The 23,464-nt window shown below is 42.8% G+C and overlaps 2 protein-coding genes and 1 long non-coding RNA gene across 10 annotated transcripts in view; 1 reads left to right on the forward strand and 2 right to left on the reverse strand.

Annotated features, from left to right (window-relative positions):
* Nucleotides 1-18,628, reverse strand: part of TMEM225B (transmembrane protein 225B) — a 38,881-nt gene extending 20,253 nt beyond the window's left edge. Inside the window, exon 1 of the mRNA XM_032266533.1 lies at nucleotides 18,557-18,628. The gene's annotated coding sequence lies outside the window, so the exon portion shown is untranslated. The remainder of the gene's footprint in view (nucleotides 1-18,556) is intronic.
* ZNF655 (zinc finger protein 655) lies at nucleotides 60-21,819 on the reverse strand. 8 transcript variants are annotated; one of them, XM_032266529.1, is made up of 5 exons: nucleotides 20,813-21,819; nucleotides 18,557-18,719; nucleotides 17,321-17,406; nucleotides 16,793-16,919; nucleotides 14,571-15,418 (listed from the first exon to the last, which is right to left on the reverse strand). In XM_032266529.1, the coding sequence occupies exons 2-5, from the start codon at nucleotides 18,690-18,692 to the stop codon at nucleotides 15,222-15,224; spliced, it is 546 nt and encodes a 181-aa protein (XP_032122420.1). In that variant the 5' UTR covers nucleotides 18,693-18,719; nucleotides 20,813-21,819; the 3' UTR covers nucleotides 14,571-15,221. The 8 variants fall into 8 exon arrangements, with proteins under 8 accessions (XP_032122416.1, XP_032122417.1, XP_032122418.1 ...); XM_032266530.1 differs by having other exon boundaries at nucleotides 20,590-21,819; XM_032266525.1 differs by lacking the exons at nucleotides 14,571-15,418; nucleotides 16,793-16,919; nucleotides 17,321-17,406 and adding exons at nucleotides 60-4,216; nucleotides 4,672-4,776.
* Nucleotides 19,107-19,602, forward strand: LOC116541980. Its single transcript, XR_004265023.1, has 2 exons — nucleotides 19,107-19,247; nucleotides 19,566-19,602. It is a non-coding gene; the product is annotated as an uncharacterized LOC116541980 (long non-coding RNA).
* Nucleotides 21,820-23,464: the final 1,645 nt, after the last annotated feature.

The following is a 23,464-nucleotide window of genomic DNA, read 5'->3' on the forward strand; positions in this document are numbered from 1 at the left end:
GTGATTCCAACATTCCCAAATGCTTCTGGCTGAGAACTTCAGATTTTGTTTGAAACAAATTCTCGGAATAACAAACACACCTTTATTCAAGTGGAAGTACAAAAGCACATTCCTAAACCAAATGCATACATGTGATTTTTTACATATTTTGCTTTTTAGAGATTACATAATCCTGTTTCAGTCACCACAGGTGACTACTGGTCTCTATACATAAGGGTATCCATGTTTGATGGGAAAAAACACATGCATTTTTCATTTGCTTTTACATTTAGATCAACTCATTTATATATCAATTTCATTTAGATTCCTACCTTGCCTTGATGATATCCTATTCTTGCTGATGGCAAAGAAGTAAAATATAGTGGCAGAACTATCCTAGAGGTTAGCCATAGGATTATAGAGCAATATATTTTTATACATTTGTTGAGGGTCCCTAGCGAATATTATAACATCTGAACTATGAAAGCCTCAATTGCAAGTTGACAACTAGAATTTTAAATAACACTTGTCTTATTCACAAAATGTTATAAAGCTTAAGATGGAAAAATATAAAATGCTCTGACATTACCTAAAGAATCATGAACTCTTATTAGGTATATGATGGTGGCCCTGAACTTGAGCCAACATCTGTAATCACTTTTATCAATCAAAAAAGCCATGTTCTTTTATATAGCCTATAGACTATTAAAATACAAAAATGTGATAATGAATAAACAACTATACACAAAGCCCCCAGACTTCAAATACTGTCCTGATGAGGAAAGACTACTGGGGCGGGGGCGGGGGGGTTGGGGCAGCACAAAATTCAAACATTTATCTGCAATCCTAACGGTTAAAATTTTACCAGGAACAGACCTGCCACTCTCTTAAAATATTGTCTCTGAGATTAACATAAGAACAGCATCATCTGTAGGAAGGCTACATCCCCTTATGATGCTTTGTGTGTGTGTGTGTTGTGGTTTTTTTTTTTTTTTTTTTTTTTGAGACAGTCTCGCTCTGTCACCCAGGCTGAAGTGCAGTTGCGCAATCTCGGCTCACTGCAACCTCCACCTCCTGGATTCAAGCGATTCTCCTGCCTCAGCCTCCTGAGGAGCTGGGACTACAGGCGCGTGCCACCACACCCGGCTAATTTTTGTATTTTTAGTAGAGACAGGGTTTCACCATGTTGGCCAGGACGGCCTTGATCTCCTGACCTCGTCATCCACCGGCCTCCGCCTCCCAAAGTGCTGGGATTACAGGCGTGAGCCACCACGCCCAGCCTGTGTATGTTCTTTATGTTTACTCTACCAAAAGCAGACCTGAGCATTTTGCTGGCCTTAGAGGTATATAAAAGAACTCTAGGCTTAGGCATGCAGAATAGGCACTGAATGAATGTAGTGAGGCTACCAGGAGTCTTGCTGACTCCCTGATGTCATCATCTCTCTTCGCAGGCTGTGGATGCACACAAGGCAGCTAAAACCTTGGGCATCATTTGAAAATGTCTGGCCGCCTGCTACAATTTCGGGAGAGAGAATCTTTCATATTTATATTGGACTGGATATATTTTAAATCTAATTCTTTTTTTGAAAAGATGCTTCACTTTAGGAAATAAGACACCAGACCAGCAACATCAAGCAGGTAAGGAATACTTGCTGGTGAAACACTTAAAACTAGGAAACTTCTAAATCTTCTAAAGGTGCTTAAGAAAATGTAGAAATCAATCAATAGGAATCCAAGTGTTGTGGCTGTAAAGCAATACGACATAGGGTCCCTAGTAAAGAGTGGGCATAAGAATCGGTTTTGGAGAGAACTTGGGCCAAGGACAACAGAAAAAGCTAAATGAGCTACTTACATGGATTTGTTTTAATACTGGTGCATTAGCAATATCTTACCGAAGTTGTGAACATTAAGAACCAATTTCAAGAAAAATAAAAATGTTTATAGGACATATTAAAATAAAAAGTTTAAATGAGTTCTATAAATAAAATAGGATGGGCACAGTGACTCATGCCTGTAACCCCAGCACTTTGGGAGGACAAGGTGGGAGGATCACTTGAGGCCAGGAGTTCGAGATAAGCCTGGGCAATAAAGCGAGACCCCATCTCTGTTCTTTTTAGTATCAAAATTATTATAATAAAAAAAGTAAAAATAAACGTACCTACTTAGAACACATTAAATAAAGGAATGCCATGAGAAAATGGCACTGCATTTACCAAGTCATCCCTAGATTCTTGTGCAAAGAAAAAGATTAAGACTATGTATTAACAATTTCACTCCATTATTTTGATGTTGGGTAAAGCCTGAAATGTGGTGTCAAGTTTTTCCATTTGCATTACATCAAATTGTCTACTATGGATATTCTGATATGACAAAGACTAAATTCCTATTGAAACATCTGCCATTTACTACACTCACATAACTTCTCTTAGGTATAGATTCTTTGATGTTGGGTGATGAATGAATCTCCTCACACACATACACATTTATTACATTTATAATATTTTTGCATGGCATAAATGATATAAAACAAGGTAGTTTCTTTGACTGATGGCTCTTTCACACTCATTGCAGTAATGGAATTTTATTCCTGTATGAATTTTCCAAATGTGACTAAGTTATGAAAATAGTAATAGCATGAAAAATTTACCACATTCAATATTTATAGATTTCTCACTGGTATGGATTTGCAGGAGTTGATTAAGAGTTTAATACCTTTTCTACATTCATCACATTTAGAGGGTTTCTCTCTGGTGTGAATTCTCTGATGCTGAGTAACGGCTGAACTACGACTGAAGGCTTTACCACATGCAGTACATACATGATTTCTCCCTGGTGTGTACTCTCAGATGTTGAATGAAGCCTGAATTTGACTACATGTCTTCCCACCTTCGTTACATTCATGAGTTCTCTTTGGTATGAATGCTCTGATGTTGAACCAGGTGTGCCCTCTGACTGGAGTTATTTTCCCATACATCACAATCAAAGGCTTTCTGTCTGGTGAGGACGTCTTGTTGCAGGATAAGATCTGAGCTATGACTGAAACCGCCCTCATACTCATTACATTCATATGATTTCTCTTTCCTATGCATTTTGTGATGCTGAATAAGGCATGAGGTTTGACTGAAAGCTTTTCCACATTCATTACATTCATGCGGTTTCTCTCCTGTGTGAATTCTTTGATGCTGAATAAGATGTGAATTCAGTCTGAAGTCTTTTCCACATTCATTACACGTATAGGGCTTTTCTCTGAAATGAATTCCTTGTTGTTTAATATAGGCCAACCCATATTCATCATACTCATAGGATTTCTCTTCATGGTGGACCCTCTGATGTTCAAGTAGGTATGAAGGATGGCAGAAGTCACTGCCACATATAGTACACTTACAGGACATCTCTTTGTGAATTTTCTGATGTTGAGTAAGGTGGACGCTACGACTGAAGACTCTTTCACAGCTGCTACATTTGTAAGATCTGGCTCTGGTGTGAATTTTCTTGTGCTGAATTATGCCGGAGCTTGGACTACAGGATTTATCAGATGCTTCACAGGATTTATCAGATGCTTCACATTTGTAAGGCTTTTCTCTAGTGTGTATTCTTTTATGTCGACTAAGACTTGAGCTCTGACTGAAAGACTTTTCACATTCTTTACATTTATAGGGCTTCTCTCTAGTATGGATTCTCTGATGTCTAGTAAGAGCTGAGCTCTGATGGAAAATTTTCCCACATACATCACATTTATAGGATTTCTCAGTGTTAGGAATGCTCTCCCATTTGTTAACGTGGGAAAGCTCCATTAAGCTTTCTTTACATTCACTGCTCTGAAAGTCCTGTGTTAGATGTATGTGTTCATGTTTACCAGAAGCTGAATTCTGGTTGAAGCTCATGTCATACTTATCATTATCATCAGTATTCTGTATTCTAAGAACTCTCTGATCTGCATCAATAGTAGAGTCCAGACTGAAGCTTTTTTCAGGTTCATTACATTCACTGTTCTTCTCATTGGTGAAGGTTTCCTTGCTGATTGTTATTTGCCTAAACTCTCTCTCCAGGTACAGAAATTTCCTTAGAATTTCCTGAAGCCTTTCTAATCTGTCCTCAGACTTATACACTTCTCTAGTCTCAGGAACTTGGGTAATATCGTGTTTGAGTCTTCCTACTCTCACTTTATATGAATGTACTTCTTCCGAAATTTTCTGCTTAGGAATCAACAGCTTGTTCTCTTCTCTGGTCTCTCCATCTGATACAATATATAAATAGAAAATGCAAATGTAATCTGTACCCTGTGCTTAGGAAAAGAAAACTCAGATGAGAAAACTAAATAATGTAGTATCTACAAGGACAAGACAAGATTATTTACTCTGAAAAACAGGCACAAAATCTCAACAGCAGAAGTAAGGGCATAAACAGGAGCAGTGAGGTAAAACAGCCAACATGTTCAGCAGAGTAAGAAGACAACACTTAAGGAGATAACAGGGAAACAGTCTGGAAGAATTTTAGATAAGCAACTTGATTAGGGGTCTAGTAAAACATGTGCACGGGTACTAAACAAATGGAAAGGGGAAAAGGAAGGAACTCTCCACGCTAGGACATACACCGAGCTCTTCATTCTGAGTGCCAGAGCAGCTACAACTTGACTCAACAATTGAACTTTACTCCCTACTAATTCCATCTGATTGATTCTGCCTTACTCACCTGAGCAGTCATCTCTTAAAACTTCTTTAGTCTTAGTTTCCAGATCAAAGACCTGTAGATCCTGTTCCAGCTGGGAGATCCCATCAGGCTTGGAAATTGGAAATCCTGCTCATAGAGAAGGAAATGGGATGTGGCAATGTATCCTCAGATGCTACACAAGCCACATTTTCTTTTAACTAATGATTAAGAGAGAGAGAAGGTAAATTCTGAGAAGACATTAATTAAGAAGGCCTGGAGAGTGAAGAGGGAAAAGATCTTCTACAAGGATTTGTGCTCTAGAAAGATATGAGTTAGGGGCAAGTTGATGACTTGGGAGCAGAGGATTCATTTAAACATTATTCAGACAACAGAATACGTGCATGGGTTTGTCTTCACAGAAGTGATCATTATCACACTCCACCTGTTACCTAAAGGTCAATCTTTGAATTAGATCTGGTCTACAATTATCAAAATGGAGGTCATCAAAATGTAATTCTGCTTCACTGGAGAAATGTGAAACTCAAGGACCTGCTGCATGGTTAGCTAATCTGTAGCAAGAGAATCAATGAAAACTGAATAAATATTCTAAGGACCAATATCAAGAAACAATTTGTTTCAGTGTACACAAGAAAACAAAGAACAATATGACACATTCTTACCCATTAGGAGTGCAGCATTTATTCAACAAATATTTATAGAGTGCCTCCCCTAAGCAAAGTACGCAGAGGATAAAGAGGCCAAGCAAGGTCCCTTCCTCAAGGACCTCAAGAACCTCACACTCTACACAGAGACAGATTTAAACAACTAACTACAATAAAATAGAGAGAGGAAAGTACAAAGTGCATCTTCACATAAAATGGTCTTTCTATGGCTTGCATAATGGAATGCTTGGATTTAAATCTCTCTTAAAGCTAAAGCAATAGACAGTCTGCTTCCAAGGAGATAGAATTTTAATACTATTAGTATCAAAGGACAATTTTTATGTGTCCAGCCCAGAAAGCTTCTAACAGCACACATACAAGGTCTAAGCTCAAGCCCCTCATCTCCAAAAGCCTTTCTCTCGATTTACTGAATGTCTAAAAAATTTATTAGTTGTTCCTCTTATTCTGACATGTCACATATAATGGTGTTTAAATAGATTTTGTTTAGGTAAGTAGTTTCAGGTATTATCATTCATACTTGATTTATTTATTTATTTATTTATTTTTGAGACGGAGTTTCACTCATGTTACCCAGGCTAGAGTGCAATGGCGCGATCTCGGCTCACCGCAACCTCCGCCTCCTGGGTTCAGGCAATTCTCCTGCCTCAGCCTCCTGAGTAGCTGGGATTACAGGCACGCACCACCAGCTAATTTTTTGTATTTTTAGTAGAGATGGGGTTTCACCATGTTGACCAGGATGGTCTCGATCTCTTGACCTCGTGATCCACCTGCCTCAGCCTCCCAAAGTGCTGGGATTACAGGCTTGAGCCACCGCGCCCGGCCCATACTTGATTTATAAACTCTTTGATAGAAGGGACCATGTATCTTGTATCTTGTATCTTGCACTGCTTTTGATTCATTTACTTAACAGCTACTTATTGAGCGCCAACTCTGTGCCCAAGTATCATTGTATTAACAGCTACACAATTTTATAAAAAGGGCATTGGGGCTGGAAAATATGAAGAACTGACAGCTGCCCCAAAGATTCCATGTGAGAGCCTATGAGCAAGGAGATCAGAACAGATAGAAGAAAGGTATGTACTATGTTTCAGAATTCCTGCTGAGCATTTGGAGTCAATTCTCCTTATGGACATTTATTTAATTAGGGTCTGCCATGTCAAACCATTAGAGTTAGTGCTCCACCCATCCCTTCCCCAATCCCCACAAAAAATAAATAAATAGCCGGGCGCGGTGGCTCAAGCCTGTAATCCCAGCACTTTGGGAGGCCGAGGCGGGTGGATCACGAGGTCAAGAGATCAAGACCATCCTGGTCAACATGGTGAAACCCCGTCTCTACTAAAAACACAAAAAATTAGCTGGGCATGGTGGCGCGTGCCTGTAGTCCCAGCTACTCAGGAGGCTGAGGCAGGAGAATTGCCTGAACCCAGGAGGCGGAGGTTGCAGTGAGCCGAGATCAGGCCATTGCACTCCAGCCTGGGTAACAAGAGCGAAAGTCCGTCTCAAAAAAATTAAATAAATAAATAAATAAATAAATAAATAAATAAATAAATATAAAGTTAGTGTAACATGAAGCAGCAATCAGTATTGTTCTCATAATTTCAATAGCATAATTTGCAACTTTTAACTTTGAGATATTTAAGATGTCTGTCGATATTTGATAACTGAAACAAAATTTTGGCAATTTACTCCATATCTAAGCACAAAAAAAAGGTGGTCTTCATGTGGGATGAGGGATTTGATTTTAGAGATGTGTTTAAGGTAACATAGGAAGGTAAAAGAAAAAATGCATACAGACTGATATAATAGACTTTAGAGACTAAGAAGGGAGAGGGCGGAAGAAGGGACGAGGGATTAAAAAAACAACATATTAGGTACAATGTACACTATTCCAGTGACAGGTGCACTAAAATCTCAGAATTCACCACTATGTATTATAATTCATCCATGTAACAAAAAAAAAAAAAAAAAAAAAAAAAAACTTTTACCCCAAAAACAAAAAAAAAAAAAAAAAAAAAAAAGAGAGAGAAAGGCCAGGTGCAGTGACTCACGCCTGTAATCCCACCACTTTGGGAGGCCAAGGCAAGTGGATCACAAGGTTTGGAGTTCAAGACCAGCCTGGCCAACATGGTGAAACTCCATCTCTACTAAAAACACAAAACTTAGCCAGGTGTGGTGGCACACACCTATAGTCCCAACTACTTGGGAGGCTGAGGAGGAAGAATCACTTGAACCCGGGAAGCGGAGGTTGCTGTGAACCAAGATCCAGCCACTGCAGCCTGGGTGACACAGAGAGGCTCCATCAAAAAAAAAAAAAGGCCAGGCGCGGTGGCTCAAGCCTGTAATCCCAGCACTTTGGGAGGCCGAGGCGGGTGGATCACGAGGTCAAGAGATCGAGACCATCTTGGTCAACATGGTGAAACCCCGTCTCTACTAAAACTACAAAAAAAATTAGCTGGGCATGGTGGCGCGTGCCTGTAGTCCCAGCTACTCAGGAGGCTGGGACAGGAGAATTGCTTGAACCCAGGGGGTGGAGGTTGCGGTGAGCCGAGATCGCGCCATTGCACTCCAGCCTGGGTAACAAGAGCGAAACTCCGTCTCAAAAAAAAAAAAAAAAAAAGAGAAAATGCCTAGCAGGTAGTTAAAGATACAATATCACAGTTTAGAAGAGAGAACAGGGTATCATCAGTATCATCAAAACATTAATAAGTTTTACTATGTACAGGTATTGATCGACTTACGACCTATGCAACTTACGACCATTCGACTTTACGACCACAATCGCTAGCCACGGCTGCTCCGCGTCTGGCAGCGCAAACGTTGCCCAGCTGGGCGTACGACAGTGCAGACCAGCTTCCAGCAGCACTACCATCTCCACATGCACCATTTCAACTGTTATCCCAGACTCAGTGCAGCAATTTGTGTTTTGTGTCTTGGATATTTTTCATCAAACCCGTCCCAAGATGTCTACCAAGAGGAAATTGTCTTTGTCTACGCCTCAGCCTGCCAAGAAGGAAAGAAAGGCCTCGATCTCGACACGAAAAGGTAATTAAGCAGTACGAAGGAGGAAAGAAAGTGAATGTGATCGCACATGATATGAAGTTATCACACTCGACTATGTCGACGATTTTGAAACATAAAGAAAGAATTTGTGAAGCTGTGAAAGGTTCTGCACCCATGCGATCAACAGTGATAACAAAGCAACGAAGCAGGCCCATCCATGAAATGGAGAAATTGCTATATATTTGGATGGAAGATCAAATTCAAAAACGGCCAATAAAATGTTTTGTACATGTTTATATATTTTGATATGTTTTGCAATTAGGAAAATGTTTCCTGTGGTATTTTTTACACCTGTATTTTGTATTTTTGTATGCACCTGTATTTTGTAATTTTGTATGTTTTGCAAATATTAAACCAGTTGTACTGGTAATGCAGTGTTTTACTTAAACCTGACGAATGTAAAAATAAACAAAATGGTGTAGAGATGATACAAATGGCATAAAATGAACAAAGAAAATTATGATATATAACAATAATGAAAGAAAATTATGATAAAATATGACTTAAAGATTTCTATAACATCATTTCACAGTACTGTACATATGGCCTACTCAACTTACGACCAAATCTTGTTACAACCGGTCTGTCGGAACCAATCATGGTCGTAAGTCAAGCACCAGCTGTATTTGGTAGGTGCAAAGTACCATGCACCAAGAGCTCTCCAGGTTTTCACTCATTTAACACCATAAATTTACAAGGTAGGAACTATTTTTGTAGTTATTTTATAAACGAGAATACTAAGATTCAGAGAGATTAAGTAGCTTGCCCAAGGTTACAATAACTGATCATGCCTAGTTTTCAAACCTTATTTCAGAACCTGGCCTTTAAACAATCTGCTAGTAAAAAAAATGATTTTGCTTCCTAACAATCCCTGAAAAAAAGATAATAAATGACTGTGAACAAAACCCATCCCTTCCTCCAAATTACACACAGAAAGAGAAGAACATGTAAGTTTTCTTGCCACTAGCCTAAATGCCATTTTCCTAAATTTAACTCAAAACCTTGCTTTCAAAATATGCACTTGCTTCACATTTTTCCTGTTTAAAATTAATGTATTAAAATCTTTTTATTTTATTTAAATCTTGAAAGTTTTCTAATATGATTTATAAAATATTGACAGTGGCCGGGCGCAGTGGCTCACACCTGTAATCCCAGCACTTTGGAAGGCCGAGGCGGGTGGATCACGAGGTCAAGAGATCGAGACCATCCTGGTCAACATGGTGAAACCCCGTCTCTACTAAAACTACAAAAAAAGTAGCTGGGCATGGTGGTGTGTGCCTGTAATCCCAGCTACTCAGGAGGCTGAGGCAGGAGAATTGCCTGAACCCAGGAGGCCGAGGTTGCGGTGAGCCGAGATCGTGCCATTGCACTCCAGCCTGGGCAACAAGAGTGAAACTCTGTCTCAAAAAAAAAAAAAAAAAAATACTGACAGTGAAGTAAAAGGTAAAAATACAAACAACAAATAAAAAGTAATTAGAATAATATACAGTGAGCCAGGATCCTAAGGATTTGGAGTTGCAGAAGTGTTAATTAAAAGGAATCTATAGCCAGGCACAGTGGCTCACGCCTGTAATCCCCACAATTTGGGAAGCCAAGGCAGGCGGATCACTTGAGGTTGGGAGTTCTAGACCAGCCTGACCAACATGGAGAAACCCCGTCTCTACTAAAAATACAAAATTAGGGGGGCGTGGTGCACATGCCGATAATCCCAGCTACTCAGGAGGCTTAGGCAGGAGAATCACCTGAACCCGGGAGGTGGAGGTTGCTGTGAGCTGGGATTGCACCGCTGCACTTCAGCTTGGGCAACAAGAGTGAAAAACCATCTCAAAAAAAAAAAAAAAAAAAAAAAAAAGGGGATCTATGGCAGGGCACAGCAGCTCACACCTGTAATCCCAGTACTTCGAGAGGCCAAGGTAGGCAGATTGCTTCAGCCCAAGAGCCTGAGACCAGTCTGGGCAACATAGTGAGACCCCATCTCTACAAAAAATACAAAAATTAGCCAGGCATGGTGGTATACACCTGTAGTCCCAGCTACTTGGGAGGCAGGGACAGATGGATCACTTGACCTCAGAATGTCGAGGCTGCAGTGAGCCAAGATCACACCACTGTACTCCAGACTGGGTGACAAGAGTGAGATCCTGTCAATCAGCCAATCAACCAATCACTGGGATCTACAAGCCAGGCATGGTGGCTCACACCTGTAATCCCAGCACTTCAGAGAGGCCAAGGCAGGAGAATCTCTTGAGCTCAGGAGTTTGAGACCAGCCTGGGGAACATAGTGAGACTCCATCTCTACAAAAAATTAAAAATTAAAAGGGATCTAAAAGATGATTTATTATCAAGGAAATGCAAATCCCGTTACAATAAAAATCCCAAACCCCTACGCAATAAACAACAATCAATTTGAGGAAAATTCACTATAAATAATTTGAATGCACACCTGAAATTTTTATTTGTATTAAAAAATCTGGTCTACAGCTCACATCACTTGCTGTTCTTTCCAAAATATTAAAGTAACTAGCACAAGCCGGGTACTTATAATCCATAATCTAATTCAATCTTGTACAACCTAGAAGGTAGACATTATTTTCCTGTTTTATAGATGAAGAAAATGTCAGATTAAATAATTTGTTCAACATACTACAGCTGGTAAGTGGAACCTACGTTTGATTCCACAGTTTATATTCTTTCCAACTTACCATACTGCCTATCAAAGAAAGCATTAGTAGCAGGTTCTCTTGACACTGATGTGAATGTCTTTTTTCTAAATTTAACACAAGACTCTATGCTTTTTTCTTGTTTTTTTTTTAAGACAGAGGTTCACTCTTGTTGCCCAGGCTAGAGTGCAATAGTGTGACTTCAGCTCACCCCAACCTCTGCCTCCTGTTCAAGTGATTCTCCTGCCTCAGCCTCCCAAGTAACTGGGATTATAAGCATGTGCTACCACGCCTGGCTAATTTTGTATTTTTAGTAGAGACGGGGTTTCTCCATGTTGGTCAGGCTGGTCTTGAACTTCTGACCTCAGGTGATCCACCTGCCTCAGCCTCCCAAAGTGCTAGGATTACAGCTGTGAGCCACCGTGCCCTGACGAGTCTATGCTTTCAAAACATGCACTTGCTTTACATTTTTCCTGTTTAAAATTTGTTTTTTTTGGCTCCCCGTCGGGGAATTGAACCCCGGTCTCCCGCATGATCTGTTTAAAATTAACTTATTAAAACCTTTATTTTAAGGCTAGATGTGGTGGCTCACATCTGTAATCCAGACACTTTGGGAGGCCCATGGGAGTGATCACTTGACACCAGGAGTTCAAAAACAGCCTGGCCAACATGGTGAAACCCTGTCTCTACTAAAAATACAATTAGCTGGGTGTGGTAGTGCATGCCTGTAGTCCCAGCTATTGAGGCACAAGAATGGCTTGAACCTGGGAGGCAGAGGTTGCAGTAAGCCAAGATTGCACCACTGCACTCCAGCCTGAGTGACAGAGCAAGACACTGTCTCACAAAAAAAAAAAAAAAAAAAGGCGGGGCACACACCTGTAATCCCAGCACTTTGGGAGGCTGAGGCGGGCAGATCACAAGGTTAGGAGACTGAGACCATCCTGGCCAAGGTGGTGAAACCCCATCTTTACTAAAAATACAAAAAAATTAGCTGGGTGTGGTGGCACACACCTGGAGTCCCAGCTACATGGGAGGCTGAGGCAGGAGACTGCTTGAACCCAGGAGGCCGAGACTGCAGTGAGCCGTGATCACACCACTGCACTACAGCCTGGGTGACAGTGCAAGACTCTGTCTTAAAAAAAAAAAAAAAAATTTAGGCCAGGCGCAGTGGCTCACGCCTGTAATCCTAGCATTTTGGGAGGCTGAGGTGGGTGGATCACCTGAGGTCAGGAGTTCAAGACCAGCCTGGCCATCATGGTGAAACCCCATCTTAAAAATATAATAATTAAAAAAAAGAAGAAAAAAAATGTATTTAAATCCTGAGAGTTTTCTAGTAAGATTTATTTTAATGTGGTCTTCAAAAATAATAGTTAAAGCTGAGCATGGTAGTGGCTCATGCGTGTAATCCCAGGACTCTGGGAAGCCGAGGCAGGCAGATCACTTGAGCCCAGGAGTTCAAGAACAGCCTGGGTAACATACTGAAACTCTGTTTCTTATCAAAAACAGAAAAAATTAGCATGGTGGTGCAGGCCTATAGTCCCAGCTACCCAAAAGGCTGAGGTAGTAGGATCACCTGAGCCTGGCGGGAGGTCCAGGCTGCAGTCAACTCTTACCATGCCACTGCATTCCAGCCTGGGCAACACAGACCATCTCAAAAATAAGGATAGTAATATTTAAAATCTGCCTTATTATATGGTTTCTTGCTTTTATCAGAGCTATGCTTTTAGCCATCCGAAAGCTTTGTACTTTTCTTCCTGGTCCTTAATACACAAATAATAACTCGCCTTAGCAATATCATTCTTTTGTCGATAACTGTTGGACTAGAGTGGATCCCTAGAGTTCAATATCATTCTTTTATCAGTACTTGTTGGACTGGAATGTGTCCCCAGAGAGTTTTCCGTTTTGAATGCATACCCTTTCTGGTCCCATACTATAAACTGGCCTGCCTCTCCAATTTGTCATGGCATTTTGAATTTTTCTTGTCATCAGAGTACATACAACTCACTAAAAATATTAAAAACTCCATGTGTAGTAGACTTACTGTCCTAAAGGCACAAAGTAGTGAAAAAGAGCATGGGCTTTGGAGGAAAATCTGGGTCCCAAGCCTCTTACTGATCCTGCGAAGATCACTTAACTTTTCTGAGCCTCAGTTTCCTCAGGTATAAAATAGAAGCAATATCATCTGCTCACAGGATTATGGTAAGGATTAAATGAGATACATATATCTCATTTATATAGATAGTACCCAATAACAAAGTGGCTGCTCAACAAATATTAAATAGCTGTGACAATGGAAAACATTCTGTGCAAAATCACTGTAGTCCTCCATGACATCAAGTTAAAAAAAGCAGGGTATGTGCCAAACACTGCCAATCTATTGACCTACTTAATATCAACTAGAATTTTAACACGCATGTTTCTGATGCCATCATCTAACAGGGCACCAGCCACACTCACCCATGTGAAAAGCAACCCAGTCCCTTTTCTGGGTCTCAATCTCCCACTTAGTAACAGGTAACTTCCCTATGGATAGTGACCCAGAAGCAAATTGTTCATTCATCATCAATGAAATATGTTACTTTTTAAATGTGGTAATGAAAATTACTTATTACCAACTTCTTTACTCAGTTATTTGTACTCTGTATATTTACTGCTACATAGTGGAAGTACTTAAGCAAAACGCCAATGTTCTGATGTCTGTGAGAAATACAATCTGGAGCTCCTGCCATGGGAAAATTATGTGAAGTGGAAAGTAGGACTGAATTATAAAATCTTACAACCCCAAACAGTAAGTTAAATTAATAAATGTATAAACAACCCAGTTATGCAGGAGGCTGCAAATTTTTTTGTGAAAAATCAGACCTTGGTGATGACCTTGAGCAGCAGGATATAAATAACTCTTGCAAGCTTAGTGTTCCAATAATGGAACACTAGGCATAAATGGGTTAAATTTCAGGTGGAGTTTGCCGAACCCACAAATATGAAAATGACTTTCCAAGAATTGTAAAAGTAACTGCTAAGGAGATGCTGCTAACTTGATCACAAAAGCAAGATGAGGGCTGGGTGTGGTGGCTCACGCCTGTAATCCCAGCACTTTGGGAGGCTGAAGCAAGTGGATCACAAGGTCAGGAGTTCAAGACCAGCCTAGCCAATATGGTGAAACCCATCTCTACTAAAATTACAAAAATTAGCCAGGCATGGTGGCGCTCGCCTGTAGTCCTAGCTACACAGGAGGCTGAGAAAGAAGAATTGCTTGAACCCAGGAGGTGGAGGTTGCAGAGGGCTGAGATCGTGCCACTGCACTACAGCCTGGTCAACAGAGCAAGACTCTGTCTCAAAAAAAAAAAAAAAAAAGGCAAGATGAGTAGGAGAGGAGAGTTTCATGCATGCATGCGTGTGTGTCTCTTGTATAAGTGTGCATGTGTGTTAAGTGTATGTGCAGACATGAGAGGAAATGGGATAAAGTTCAGTCTATAGCATAAAATGCTATTAGACTGCATTAAACTGCTACAAAGTTTCTTTACTCCAAAAAGTAGACAGGTTAACTGTTGGAAACTCTGTAATTATTAGATAAAATTAACAGTACTTAACAATTATATATATATATATGTCACTTTACAGTTTACAAAGTTATTAAGTAGACATTCATTTGGATGCCCTGAAATAATTTTAACTTCTTTGCCCTCCCTTTTCCCCTCCACCAAGGACAGGGTAAGGAACACTTAATCAGGAAAGGCAACTTAAGTGCATCAATCTGTACAGAACCACAAAGAATAAAGGGGAGGAAGGTACGACCTTGAAGAGTTCCACAGAGACTTCAAGGAAGGAGAAACCAGAATGTCAAGCATGAGGAAAGCCCAGGGTTCACTGGAGAGTTAGGCGCCATACAGGGCAGGTTGTATCTGCTACACAGAAGATGGGGCACACAGCATAAATTTCACATTCTAAAATCCTATGAAAAAACCGTAACTGAAGAGCTGAAGTTGGACTTTCTGGTTTCTCAGAACACAAGCAGATAACGACCACCAACCATGGTTTCTGAATGAACTGGATTCAAAATGCATCTGGTTGCAACAAAGGGCTTCCTTGGACCCTAATATTAGAAATTCAGCAGAGGTAATTTGAGGAGCTGTGATTTTACGTAGTGGTGGCATCCTGGGGAGCTTCTATTCCATCAGTCATGTTTAGTATCTCACAATCGTGGAAAAGTAGTTTCCGAGCAGGGATGAGCAATATCGATGGGAAGCCGATACTTGGGCCATCTCTTGGAGATTCCTGCTGTAAGGACTGCAAGTGTTTCTCCAGAGAAAGCACTTGCCTGGGTATGACTCAGGGCCGGACAGGAATTCACACTATGAATCCGGGTGGTGGGAAGGCGGAGAAGTATGCCTACAAAGATCAAAGAGCCGGGAATGGAAAACACACTAAAAACCATCCCAGTGGGCAGGCTACCTCCCCACAGATAAGAAGACCGTGAATCCTGAGCATAATCAGGGAGACAAAGCAATGCCCTGGATGCCACCAGCATAGACAAAGCCAAAGGAAAATGTGTGATTCAGTATTTACACACACAAAAAGAAGAGCGCAGAAGCATGCAAGAAACTAAAGAAAAAGGAGGATGGTTATGGTAGCTCATGCCTGTAATCCCAGCATTTTGGGAGGCCGAGGAGGGTGGATCATTTGAGGTCAGGAGTTTCGGACTAGCCTGACCAATATGGTAAACCCTGTCTTTACTAAAAATACAGAATCAGCCAGGTGGTGGCATGCACCTGTAAACCCAGCTACTCAGGAGACTGAGGCAGGAGAATTACTTGAATCCGGGAGGCAGAGGTTGCAGTGAGCTGAGATCACGCCATTGCACTTCAGCCTGAGCAACAAAACTGAAACTCCTTCTAAAAATAAAACTATTAACTAAACTGAACTAAACTAAGCTAAAACTAAATTAAATAAAATACAAAAAAAAAAAAAAAAAAAAAAACTAAAGAGCAAGAACAATGCTCACACCAAGGGAGCTGCCGACAAACCCCACTGATGCTTCCCGGCAGCACTACAGCTTGCCTAATCCCAGCTTCCTACTGTACCTTTCAAAATGACAAGGGAGAGACATGAGTTAAAGCACTGAACCCACCTCAGTGTGGCGTAAAGGTCTGAGACTTCTGCTGCCCTGGGTGTGGTTACATGGGATTACCATCTGGGTGACTCACTGAAACGTACTCACAGTGAGTCATGCCTTCAAATGACGTCTCAAGTTCTGCCTGCCTGGAGATACATCTGGGGATCTTAAGGGGTGAGGGACTACTCAACAAGAAGGAATTTAGCCTATCTTTTTAAACAGCATTTCTTTTTCCTGGCAAAATGGGAAATTCTCCAATACAGAGACACAGTGATACTAAAAAGGAAAGTGTCCAGCTGGTGGTTGGGAGGCCGCCCTAGGGTCTCTCCTCCAAAAAATGGAAAAGATAAGAAGGATGAGAACTCAAGCAAAGCACAAGAAAGTTTCCCTTTGCTAAAAGGGAACAGATGCCCCACAATAGCCAGAAACATGAACTAGGAATAAGGAGGAGAACGCCTCCTCTTGGCACCCCCAAACGAACCTTAATTACCCCTCCCAGAGAAGATGACATGAAAGATAGGGATTCGGAGGTTCTAAGACCTAGAATCTAAGCCACATTCTACAGACCTTCTCAGGGACCTTATACTTATGCAGAAACAAGAAAGTAAAGAAATCCAAATAGATAAACTGAATAATAAGGAAGTCCTTACCCAGTGAGACCACGTTCCCATAATTCTCTAACATCACTTCTCTGTAGAGGTCCCTCTGAACAGGGTCCAGGTATCCCCATTCCTCTCGAGTAAGGTGCACAGCCACATCCTCGAATGTCACAAACTCCTGAAATAACACATCCTGGCTGCTCTGGGGAATGAGACCACTGTAGCACCATGGCCAGAGAGTGAAGATGATAGAGAGGGTATCCAGTGTGTACTTACGTTGAGGAGGAGGGAGAACAGATTAGAACCTATGGAATAAAGCCCATACCCTTAAACATCTAATAAGCACCCGCCACACAACCATGGACAAAGAGAAAACAGAGTTTGCTCCTGGCACTGGGGAGATGGAAGGTGGTTTATGTGAAGTCCAGGTCTCCAAAGAAGATCAGTTCCCAAACTGGAGACTGCTATTGAAAAAAATTCCAGGCAAGGTCTACAGATGGAATGAGTGAGAGGCCACACTCCATCAGTAGCAATAGTCCCTGATTTCCTCAAGGAAAAGCAGAGGGTTCCTCAGCTCACCTGGTACCTGGCTGTCAGGAGCGCAGCTGCCTGGTCTCCTGGGCTTCCCTCATGGGGAAGAGCAGGCACCTGGGGAACAGGTGGAGCTGAGGGAGGAGAAAGGAGTGAAGAGTGAGAGCAGCCCTTTCCCAGGGCTCCCTTTCAGAAGAGGCCTCTCCAGCCCAAGTGGTGTCAGCAGGACCCTCCTCAATACTCTAGTAAAACCAATGAACATTTATCAGGTATTGGGTGTGTCTACTCTGCTCTGTCTTAGTACTTGCGTGCCTTATGCATGTTTAGACTTGTGATACAGGATTTTCTTATGAAAGTTTCTATTTCACTTTATCTTCACCACATGACAGTCCTCTTATAGAAGAGTAAGACTATACCTGTTTTGCAGATGGGCAAAGCATAGACTTGTGGGGACTTGTCCTGGGCTAGGGTTATTTAGCAGACTTCTGACCATTTCCAGGCACTGTCCTATACACTTGATAAGCCTTTCTCTTGTGAATGGGCACTGTCTTAACCAGTGTGTAAGACCCCCAAGAACAAGAAAGGGTCATCTGTTTCCTCGCCATCTTTTCCACAGTTCCACAATGCCTCACAGCCCTCTACATACTGTGGCACTCAATCTGTGTAAGTGACACACAAGTTATTTGGCCACAGGCAATCTAGGACACAGCTCTTACAAAACAAAAAAAGACCAACCTACCTATATGATACAGAAAAGTGTGACTGTGTAGTCAAAATATAGTATGTATACATCGACACAGGCACTGTGCTCAACCAAGGAATTAAACAGTTGCTTCCTTTGACCAAATTTAGACTAGTCAGGAAACACTGCAGTTGCAACAGAATGGCAGGTGACAAAGCAAAGAGAAACTAAGTGAAGGGAACAGGGGGAAGGAAAGGTCCTGAATCTAAGAGGAAGTGAGAGCCAGGAAAGGACTGTGAGATGTGGCAAAAGAAACTATTCTGGATGTGAGAACTGGGATGAAGTGAAGGTTGCCTGAAGGAAAAACCACCACACAAGTAAGTAGCCATCACTCTGCTTACTTAAGAAAGATGAGCTGTCCTTAATAGAGGGGCTCAGACTAGGACTGAACTGAGTCACAGCTGCCCCCACTTTCATCCCTCCCTCTAGGGGCCATGTTCTCATTCCAGTTCCTGGCCTCTCTCACACCAGGCCCAGGAGCCCCCTCAGAAGCCCCTCCACACACACTCATTGCCTAGATAGATGGGTTGTCTCTGCCTTACCCCCAGTGAGTCCCTGTTCCATGTCGGTGTCCTGCACAAACTGAGGCTCTGGGGAGAGACCCTCAGACTGGGTCTCCAAAGACTGAAAGTGGACCCTTGGTGATCCTGCTGCTTCCTGGGCTGGTATTTCCTCCATCACTGCTCTGGAGGACAATGACCATCACTGCAAGGTAAGATTAAGAGAAATCACTGTAATAAGTTAAAACAACTTATCATTTTATATCCTCAGGACTTTGCAAAGTATTTTGCACACTGTAGATATTCAATAAAAATTAGTTGATAATGATTAACCACCCTAAATAAGTAACAGAGAGAAAAATGGGGCCAGGCACAGTGGCTCACACCTGTAATCCCAGCACTTAGGGAGGCAGAGATGGGCGGATCACTTAAGGTCAGGAGTTCAAGACCAGCCTGGCCAACATAATGAAATCCCACCTCTACTAAAAATACAAAAAGTAGCTGGGTGTGGTGGTACAGGTCTGTAATACCAGCTATTCGGGAGGCTGAGGCAGGAGAATTGCTTGAACACAGAAAGTATATGTTGCAGTGAGCCAAGATCGCACCACTGCACTCCAGTCTGGACAACAAAGCGAGAAGCCATCTCAAAAAAAAAAAAGAAAAGAAAAGAAAAAAGTGGTTATGCTTCAGCTTTAAATACTTAAGAACCAAATCTTATGATCCGAATGTGCAGGTTTCTTTTTTTTTTTTTTTTTTGAGACGGAGTTTCACTCATGTTACCCAGGCTGGAGTGCAATGGCGCGATCTCGGCTCACCGCAACCTCCGCCTCCCAGGTTCAGGTAATTCTCCTGCCTCAGCCTCCTGAGTAGCTGGGATTACAGGCACGCACCACCATGCCCAGCTAATTTTTTGTAGTTTTAGTAGAGACGGGGTTTCACTGTGTTGACCAGGATGGTCTCGATCTCTTGACCTCGTGATCCACCCGCCTCGGCCTCCCAAAGTGCTGGGATTACAGGCTTGAGCCACCGCGCCCGGCCCCCGAATGTGCAGGTTATTTGAACTCCTCTAATTTGGAATTCGTGGCATTAAAAAAATCAACACAGTACACTTTAATAGTGTAAAGCTTTCTGTGGGAAGTTTAAACTATTTATAAAACTCGTAGGGTGCGGTGGCTCAAGCATGTAATCCCAACACTTTGGGAGGCTGAGATGGGCAGATCCCTTAGGCTCAGGAGTTCCAGACCACCCTGGACAGCATGGTGAAACTCTGTTTCTATCAATAAATAAATAAATAAATAAAATTAGCCAAGTGTGGTAGTCCATGCCTGTAGTTCCAGCTACTCCAGAGGCCAAGGCAGGAGAATCGCTTCAGCCTGGGAGATAGAGGCTGCAGTGGGCTATGACTGCACCTCTGCACTCCAGCCTGTATGACAATAACAGCCTGTCTCAAATAAACAAAATATTTAAAATTTACAAACTTCTTAGGAGACTTAAGTTTGTCCCCAGAGAAAAATGCAAGTTATGATTACTCATTTTAATTTTTGGTAGAGATGGGAGTCTCGCTATGTTGCCCAGGCTGGACTCGAACTCCTCGCCTCCAGGGATCCTCCTGCCTTGGCCTCCCCAAGTGCGAGGATTACAGGCGTGATCTACCGAGCCCGGCCCGCGATTACCAGTTTAAATAAATAAATAAACTCATTTAAATAAGTAAATAAAACGGCAGGCCCCTTAGGGATGTCTTGTTAACACCGTCAGCCCACTCTGATTTATTAAACGGGCTTGGCGAATAATAAAATTTTCATTTTTAAATTTTGGGGTCAGGCCCTTCGCTAACTAGGACTGGCTGGGACGGCCTTTTCCTGCAATCCTGAGAGCAACGCAGGGAAGAGCTGCGGTTCGAACAGGTTTGAGCGGCGTCCTTCAGGCCCAAGGACGCATCAGGGTGCCGTCCCCCTCCCACCACCCTCGCCTAGCTCCAGCTCGGTCCTCATTAGGCCTCGGCCGGCGCTGCCCTCCTCCCACTTCCCTTTTAGGCCAAAGCACAGTCCCAAAAAGGCCAGGGGGGCCATACAGACCAGCTCGCACCAAGGCACGGTCGCCGGCTCCTGACTGCGGGGCCCTCAGCCCGCGAGGTGAACCAGAGCTGAAAAGAAATAGGCCCTCCTCGCATTCGGGCCTCCGCGCACCCTCGGGGAAGGAAACCACTGTCTCTCCCTGCCGGACGCCGCCTCTTTCTCCCGGGAAGGCGAAACAAGCGGCCGCCCCGCTGCGACCCCAGAACGGCTTCCGGGTACTCACCGAGGGGAGGGGCGGGCCTGGCCGCGGTCCTGTCACCGACACACTCGCGCTCGGGTACACCACAGCCTTTCCCGGGTCGCTCTAGACAGCCAGGAGGCCGGCGCTCTCGGTGGCACTTCCGGCGACCGAGTGCCCGGCCCCGAATGAGGGCCCGCCCCCCGCATGAGGGCCCCGGATGAGGGTCCCGGATGTTGGTGAGGGCCCCAGATGAGAGTCCCGGATGTTGGTGAGGGCCACGGGTGAGGAACTGGACCTGCGGATACAGGTGTCGAAGGCTCGTTTTCGCGGCTTTCCACGTCTTTTTCCGGTCCTACGGCCCTCCGTGCTAATTCACTGGGCGTCTCTAGTCGTTATAACAGCAATTACTGCGACCAAAGTTGCGAACGCGCCCCCGGGGCCCATCCCTGATCCCCGCCGACCCTTAAGACTCCCCGCAAGGCGGCGGCCCGACCCAGTGGGTGCGTGTCGGTGGCGAGGAGGAAAGGGCGAGCTAATGGTCCCGCTTCCGTGAGTAGCACGGGGGTGCCTGCGCAGAGTGTAGTACAGCTCTGACTCGTAGAAGGCGAGGATTGCGGGAGCCTGGGTGAGATGGGACCCACTAAGTCGTGGGATTGAAATAATGCTAAGTAGGTCTTGGGGCAAGCGGAGATGGGAGGGGGCATGAGCGGATTGGAATGGAACCGAAAGACACTGAGGAGATTGATAGTGGCGTCCCTGGTGAGAAGACTAAAAACTGCAGAAACAGGGATAGGCAAAAGCATGGTGCACGGGCGGGACAGGCAGAGCACCGGGACCGAAACCCTTGGGACATTGTGACCCCTTGCTGATCCTGGATCCTTAGAGAATGTAATGTCATATGGGTGGAGCTAGATCTGCAAGGCATAGGCAAGCCTCTTAGAGGATCAAAAAAGTGATTTGGAAGGAACGTCAACTATTACTACTTTGTTTAAGCAAATCAAAGGCTATCCTTTAATGTTATTTGACGTTTCAAATTAAACACAAGAAAACCTGAAGTGTGACATTTATATATTTTTTTCAAACTATATCAGCTTCTTGGAGATTCTGATATTCCTTCCCTGCCTTTTCCCCTGAATATAATTGATCTAACCTAAATTCATACTACGACACAATCTGTCTAGTCTACAGTACCTGTCACAGTGGAGTCAGGATCAGAGAAAGAAAATGCACTCCTTAGTCCATTTTCGTGCTGGACAGCTCCAATTAGAAACTTTTTCTTGTGTTGAATAGAAATACACCCGTGGTGATGTCTGTCTGTTGTTCCTATTGAAGGTTCCCCGAAACAATAGATGACAAAAGTACTTTCTCCTCTTCCTAACGGTTATTTTAATATACTAGGAGAGCTAAAGATTTGGAGTTCTTTCCCGAGTTGCCGTTTCCCCGCCTCAAACCCCTTCACAGGTTGTACCTATTAGCAAAGTGATGGGAAACCATTTCAGCAGCAGAGGTGAGTGTGCTATGACAGTGAGGCACATTGTTTCCAAGTTTTAGCTGCCTCAGGCAATTGGCTCCAGTGAGAGGACCACAAAAAGCACCCACTTAAAGAGGCCACTTTCCACCAATACTCCTTGAACCCTAATAAAGAGTGCTAAGAAGCAGCAGCTGCTGTTCTGCTTTTGAGCAAAATTTTCTTTCAACAGTTTACCAGATGACACAGATGGAAACAACTCATAAAAGTTGTTTGGTTTTTTTTGGTTTTTTTTTTTTTGGTTGAGTCGGAGTCTTGCCCTGTTGCCCAGGCTGGAGTGCAATGTGCAATCTCAGCTCACTGCAACCTCCACCTCCTGGGTTCAAGTGAATACCCTGCCTCAGCCTCTGGAGTAGCTGGGATTACAGGCGGGCACCACCACGCCCGGCTAATTTTTGTATTTTTTTTTTCTATTTCTTTTTTTATTTTATTGCATTTTAGGTTTTGGGGTACATGTGAAGAACATGCAAGATTGTTGCATAGGTACACACATGGCAGTGTGATTTGCTGCCTTCCTCCCCATCACCATTTTTGTATTTTTAGTAAAGACCAAGTTTCACCATGTTGGCCAGGCTGGTCTCCAACTCTTACCCTCAGGTGATCCACCCTCCTCCACCTCTCAAAGTGCTGGGATTACAGGGGTGAGCCACCATGCCTGGCCTATTTTGTTTTTTTAGTACAAATTAACAAACTGATTCTAAAGTTTATATAGAAATGCTAGGGATTTAGAATTGCCAAAACAATTTTGAAAAAATAAAATTGGAATACTTGTATAATTTTAAGATTTTTTTCTTTTTTTACTGGTTTTAAGGAGTGGAGAGTTTAATTGGCAAGCAAGAAAAGAGAACTCAGAGGGAAGAGGCTCACCCGTACAGACGGAGGGGGGCTCCAAGGCAGAAGGAGGAGACCCCCAATTTTTTTCTAAAGCTATGGTAATCAAGATGATATGATATCAGCATATAGACAAATAGATCAATAGAGCACAATAGAAACTCCAGAAATATGAGGATGAATTTCTAAGGGAAAAAAAAGTCCAGAAATAGACCTAGATACATATAATAACTGATTTTTAATAAATTATGAAGGTGATTCTGCATCTAGCTAAGCTGAAAATTAGGCCAAGGATCTGTTTATAACAGTGACAGTAATGCAAAGGAGACCAATAG

The sequence above is a fragment of the Sapajus apella genome, unplaced genomic scaffold, assembly GCF_009761245.1.
Source record: "Sapajus apella isolate SASKATOON/1434 unplaced genomic scaffold, GSC_monkey_1.0 scaffold159, whole genome shotgun sequence".
Lineage (NCBI taxonomy): Eukaryota > Metazoa > Chordata > Mammalia > Primates > Cebidae > Sapajus > Sapajus apella.

Coding starts and splice junctions, on each gene's coding strand:
- ZNF655 (XM_032266525.1), bottom strand. CDS start 18,692: ATGGAGGAAATACCAGCCCAGGAAGCAGCAGGATCACCAAGGGTCCAC. Junction 4,777..18,556: donor GGAACAGGGACTCACTGGGG/GTAAGGCAGAGA, acceptor CTCTATGAGCAG/GATTTCCAATTTCCAAGCCT. Junction 4,217..4,671: donor TTTAAGAGATGACTGCTCAG/GTGAGTAAGGCA, acceptor ATATTGTATCAG/ATGGAGAGACCAGAGAAGAG.